Source organism: Pongo abelii, chromosome 19 (assembly GCF_028885655.2).
Source record: "Pongo abelii isolate AG06213 chromosome 19, NHGRI_mPonAbe1-v2.0_pri, whole genome shotgun sequence".
In the NCBI taxonomy this organism is placed as follows: Eukaryota; Metazoa; Chordata; class Mammalia; order Primates; family Hominidae; genus Pongo; species Pongo abelii.
The window spans coordinates 97,795,916-97,802,197 of NC_072004.2; the positions used below are offsets into that span (position 1 = coordinate 97,795,916).

A 6,282-nucleotide genomic window follows, 5' to 3' on the forward strand; every position below is an offset into this window, starting at 1 on the left:
TCAGTTTCCCTCAGGTTCCCCCAGTTTCCCTCAGTTTCCCTCAGGTTCCCTCAGTTTCCCTCAGGTTCCCCCAGTTTCCCTCAGGTTCCCCCAGTTTCCCTCAGGTTTCCTCAAGTTGCCTCAGTTTCCCTCAGGTTCCCCCAGTTTCCCCCAGTTTCCCTCAGGTTCCCCCAGTTTCCCTCAGGTTCCCCCCAGTTTCCCTCAGGTTCCCTCTGGTTCCCTCAAGTTGCCTCAGTTTCCTTCAAGTTCCCTCAATTTCCATCAGGTCCCCTCAGGCTCTGCCAGTTTCCCTCAGGTTCCCCCAGGTTCTGTCAGGTGAGGCTGATGGGGTGTTGGGGTCCCTGAGGTGTAGGGGGTGGCTGATGAGCCCAGGGAGGTCGGATGGAGGAACTGAAGGCCTCCCAGCCCCAGTGCCGTTCAAACTGAGCAGGGTCCCCACTAAAGGGCCAACCTGAACCCCAACATCCCTGCCCCTGCTGGTCCCCACAGTTTGTTCCCGCCCTGCCTGCTGGGGGCACCTAACCTCCCTTCCTTTGCCTTTCCAGCTCCCCTGAGACCACAGCAACTGCAGAAGCTGAAGACATTTCCAGAAGTTCAAGCTTCCACCCTCTGCAGGTCCCCACTGAGCTGGGACCCAGGTCATCCACCCCACCCCAAATCCCTGGATAGGAAACCCCTTTCTCCTCCTGCTCCTTGTCCCCTTCATCCCTGCCCCCCAGCATCCTACTGGCCCCAGCACCTGTGGCCAGACCGCCCGAGATCCTCTGAAGGCCCAGCTCCTGCTGTCCACCCCGGCAGTAGGCAGGCAGCCTGGCCATGTGCCCTCTATGCCTTCTGGATGTATCAGCTTCAACATGGAGATCAGCTAAGCATTTGCTTCACTTGCTTCAAGGCTGCCTTTCTAGACTTTAAAGACTTGCTGGAGTCAGAGGACTGGGAAGAAGACAACTGGGACCCTGAGCTGATGGAGCACACTGAGGCAGAGTCGGACCAGGAGGGGTCCTCAGGGATGGAGCTGAGCTGGGGGCAGAGCCCAGGACAGCCTGTGCAGGAGGGCTCTGAGGCATGGGGGCCAGGGACCCCGGCAGCAGCCCCAGAAGGGTCGGAAGATGCAGGCCTGGACCCCCACTTTGTGCCCACTGAACTAGGGCCTCAGGAGGCTGTGCCCCTGGGCCTGGGCCATGAGGATGCTGACTGGACCCAGGGTCTTCCCTGGAGATTTGAGGGGCTTCTTACCTGCTCACACTGGCCAAGCTTCTTTCCTTCATAGCAGGGGTTTCTCAAAGTGGACCTGCCCCCAGGGGAGCCCATGGTGTTGAAGCTGGGCAATACCTGGGCAGTGGACCCTGCCAAGGCTGAGGCCTGGTTACTGGCCCTGCAGCTTGTCTCCATGGTGGGCTGCTATGATACCATCTACCTACAGAAGATGACCCCAGACAGGGCCCTGAGGACCCCAGGGCAGCACTGGAAATTGCTGCTGGAGACTGGTGAAGTGTGGGTGGTGAGACTCCAAGATGCACCCCAAGAGGAGGACTTGCACTGGTGGATGCTGAGCATTCTAGAAACGCCCTCAACAGGACACAGGGCAGAGCTGGTCCCTGCAGCCTCAGCCCTGCAGAAGTGGATTCACCATAGTCTCTTATTCACCCTGGACCAACAGGGAGAGCAAGAAGGGGGACTCAGCCTGTAAGCCACAGTCCTCCAGCCAAGAACAGGATCCCAGCACCCCTGAGAAACAGAGCAGGGGTCCTGAGAAAAGCCTGGCTGTTGCAGGAGCCTCGGCCATGGGGGAGCTGCCCTGTTTCCAGCCTCAGTCCAGGGCCCCAGAACTGAGAGACTAAGGCTCATGTAGCTGCCATTGTCCTGGGTACACCAGGACATCAGAGACTGGGAAGGACCACCAATTGCTATTCCACAACAGCCAGGGGAGCAGTTGGCAAAGGATAGGCCCTTTGCCCGTGGAAACATGGAGAGCAACTTTAGGGGCTGGGAGATAGGGCCTGTTGTGGCCTCAGAGGGAAGCATTACAAATATTCATAACCTGGAAACAAGTTCTTACCAGTTGATTGTCACATAGTTCTGGATGTGTTGGCCTGAATGGCTGTTGTGCTGCTTGGGACATGGTGGGCAGGGCACAGAACTTGTGCCTATTTCACCTTGGCCATGGGGAGGGACATTGCTTGTAAAATACATGCTCTGCAGAACACACCAGAATCTGTGGTGACCTGGATGTGTTCTCGACTTTGCCAGGACAATCTCAGGGGTGCCACAAGACCCTGTCAGCAGCACTAGGATCTCTGGTCTACAGTGGAGGGAGAGCTGATTTCAAACGTTGGCCGTTGATGCAATTTAACCATTTAATTCCTGTTGCTCTATATGTTGTTTTTAATTTTAAAAAGTCATAAAAGTTTTCAATCAAGCTCCTCTGTGTAAGTCATTCCTCAGCAAGTTTTGTTGATTGGCCTTATCCTTGTCCTCTCAGTATCTGGGCTAAGCCACCTTTGCTGGCTTGAAATCCCACCAGATAGTGGGAACAGAGGACAGAAGGGAAGAGGAGCACAGGAGAGATGAGGGTTCTGGTTGGTTTTCAGGCTCATCATGGGAGTTTGTTTCACATTATTTATAAAGAAATACAGGGCCAGGCACAGTGGCACATGCCTGTAACCCCAGCACTTTGGGATTGCGTCAGCCCAGGAATTCAAAACCAGCCTCGGCATTATAGTGAGATTTCATCTCTACTAACAATAAAAAAAGTTAGCTGGGTGTGGTGACATGCACCTGTAGTCCCATCTACTCAGGAGGCTGAGGCAGGAGGATTGCTTGAGTCCAGGAGGTCAAGACCGCAGTGAGCTATGATTGTACCACTGCACTTCAGCCTGGGCGACAGAGCAAGACCCTGTATCAAAAAATAAAATAGGCCAGGTGAGGTGGCACATGCCTGTAATCCCAGCACTTTGGGAGGCCAAGGCGGGTGGATCACTTGAGCTCAGGGGTTTGAGACCAACCTGGGCAACGTGGCAAAACACTATCTCTACAAAAAATACAAAAATGATCCAGGCGTGGCGGTGTGTGCCTGTAGTCCCAGCTACTTGGAAGGCTGAGGTGGGAGGATTGCTTGAGCCTGGGAGTTCAGGCTGCAGAGAGCCAAGATCGTGCCATTACACTCCAGCCTGGGCAACAGTGAGACCCTATCTCAAAAAATAAAAATAAATAAATAAAAATACATACTTAAAGAAGGGCCATGTTTTGAACAATCAAAATGTGTTGTCAAACATATAATTTAATATAGATATGTGCCCCAGAATTTTTTTTAAGTCTATAGACCAAACCACATGTAAAGGTTGCTAATGTTGGCTGGGCACTGTGGCTCACGCCTGTAATCCCAGCACTTTGGGAGGCCGAGGTGGGTGGATCACGAGGTCAGGAAGTCGAGACCATCCTGGCCAACATGGTGAAATCCTGTCTCTACTAAAAATACAAAAATTAGCTGGGCATGGTGGCGCGTGCCTGTAATCGCAGCCACTCGGGAGGCTGAGGCAAGAGAATCGCTTGAACCTGGGAGGCGGAGGTTGCGGTGAGCCAAGATTGTGCCATTGAACTCCGTCCTAGGTGAGAGAGTGAGACTCCATCTCAAAAAAAAAAAAAAAAAAGTTTGCTAATGTTGAGGAGACAGATGATGCCAATGATGATGGCTATGATGGTGGTGATGGTTATAATGGTCGTGGTGATAATGGTGATGGAGATAGTGAAGATAGTAAAGAAGGCCCACGGGAAGAGACCTGAAGGATAAAGGGCTCTGCCTGCTTGGATTTGGCTGCTGCTGAGGCCCCTCCATTAGTTTCAGCATTGGGGCCCTCCGCTGCTGTCAGACATGGATGGGGATGATAGCCCTTCAAGAAGGAGGTGGGACCCCTGACCTCCTTGCCTCCCAGGAAGGCAGGAAGAAGGGGAATGACCATGCTGAGCAGGAAGGAACCCCCACACTCTGTTACACGACACGGGGTGGTATACACATGTGCCTTTGGTTGTATGCTTGCAAGAGAAATCTGGGGCCCCTGGGGTTTCTGCCCTCACCCCAGCCCTGACTCCGACCTTCAGAATCCCTGGAAGGGTTTTCTAGAGCTCTGCATCCAGCCTCTTCACTCAGGACGTGAGGTTTCATGAATCCTGAACTGGAACCTTTTCCCAAAGGTCAGCCAGCTTTCAAGTGGCCTCATGGGGCCAGGGAGGCTGTAGTGTTGGGACCCCAGGGGGCCCCCAAAGTTGATTCTGAGAAAAGACTATTATGTGCACTAGACATTTCTCCTCACTCTCCCTACGTTTGAGCTTTCACGAGCTTGGACTCTTTAAGTCAGGGGACGTGCTCTGAATTCCATGTTGTCTCCCGCCAGCTTAAGCCCTTTCATCCCCTGCAATTGCTCAGACGTCTGAGGCTCTCCACTAATTAATAGGGCCACCACCAGCTGGAGACCCGCGCAGGTTCTAATTGGTTTGATTCATGTTACCATCTCTCCAGCTGTGTCTCATATCTGGAGGTGTTTGAGACCAGGAAACTGTGGTGCCTGAGGTCAAAAGTAAGGGAAAATACCAACAGCAGCATCAAGGGAAGTGTCTCCTGGAAGAGTAAGGTGAAATCACCAGCTGCAGAGGTGCTCTGGGAGAGGTGGGAGGCCCTGCAGGGGTGTCCCCCGGGACCTCCTTCCAAAAGAAAGAGCCCTCAGCTCTGGGTAATGAAGTGGGCCCACACCCCCTGGGCAGGATCCCAGGCAGCTGATGGCTGATGGCTGAGCTCTAGTTGGGGCTTTGAGGGCCTGGCCATTTCTGCACGGCCCAGTCTTTGCTCTTCATGAGGTTCCCTAACTCCATCTGGGGTGCACTCAGCCTGAGCTGCCTCTACCCCTCACTTTTATTCCCTTATTTATTTTTATTTTCTTTTTATAGAGACAGGGTCTCACTATGTTGCTCAGGCTGGCCTTGACCTCCTCAGCTCAAGCGATCCTCCCACCTCAGTCTCCCAAAGTGTTAGGATTACAGGTATGAGCCACTGCGCCCGGCCATGTTTCCTTATTTTCATCAAGCATCTCCACCCCGGTGTCTGTGGCAGGATGGGCCTGTGGTCTCTGAGCACCTGGGAGGTGGAGTGGGTTCTGAACAAAGCATCCTCTTCAAGTCTGAAAAACACAAGCATCAGGCTGGATGGGCACCTGGAAAGAAACCCATGAAACCAGCTCTGTCTGCGGAACCTCATTTTCTACAGAATTTAGTAATCCAATTGGAAAGTACTTCTTTCAGAAAAATTATCATTGCAAAACATAATGAACCCATTACGTGCAGAGCAAAGCTTCAAAAGTCACATTTGTGGAAAATGGGAGCTTTATGATTATGATTTATGATTTAATGGTCCATAAAGTGAATCATAGGCAGGCAGAGCCACTTTGCACTAAAGCGCTGGGATTACAGGTGTGAGCCACCACGCCCAGCCTGAAATGTGAATTCTTACACAACAACAAAGAGCTTTCCAACTGTGTAATTTCACTCACCCTTCTCCGGAGACCTGGTGCTATTGTTGTCGTGGATATTAGTTGACGCGTGTTATCATCATCATGCGCCACCAGAGCTGTTGCTGCACAGTCCTCATCTTTTTAATTTACAAACATATTTACCTTACTGGTGCACTTCATTTTTCCATGCACTTCCGAGTTTCTATCTGGGGTCATTTTCTGTCAGCAGAAGGAAAGCCTGCGGAGCTCCTTCAGTATTTTTTTGTGCTGCAACAAATGTTCTTAGCTTTGTCTGAAAGTATCTTTATTTTATTGTACATAAATTGTTGGTTAAAATCCTTTATTTTGGTACTTTAAAGAGGTCATTCTCTTCTGGTTTCCATGGTTTTCTGAGGAGATCTAGCCATCTTTCCTATTGTTATTCCCTGAATGCATTGTCTTTTCTTTTTCTAATCTCAATAATTTTTACAGTTTCTGTTTACCTTTGGTTTTTGGAATTTTTTACTACAATGCGCTGGAGTGGTTTGCTTTTCGTTTTTTCCTGCTCGTGATTTACTAAGATTCTAATGTCTGTGAGTCGGCACTGCTTATCAATTTTGAAAATTTCAGCCACTACCTTTTCAGATATTGTTCCTGCCCCATTTTCCTCTGTTGTTGTTCTGGGGACTCCAGTGACATGTAGGTCAGATCATTTGATGGTGTGTTTCCACGTGCTTTTCTGTTTTTCATTCTTTTCTCTTTCCGTGTCTGGATAATTTCTATTGACCTACCTTTAAGTTAA

At 50.8% G+C, this 6,282-nt stretch overlaps 1 protein-coding gene across 1 annotated transcript; it reads left to right on the forward strand.

Moving 5' to 3' along the window:
- Positions 1-823: 823 nt before the first annotated feature.
- Positions 824-2,395, forward strand: TEX19 (testis expressed 19; the record flags this gene model as incomplete). Its single annotated transcript, XM_054537426.2, has 1 exon — positions 824-2,395. A coding segment is annotated over one exon (447 nt), but the record flags the coding sequence as incomplete, so codon positions are not given.
- Positions 2,396-6,282: the final 3,887 nt, after the last annotated feature.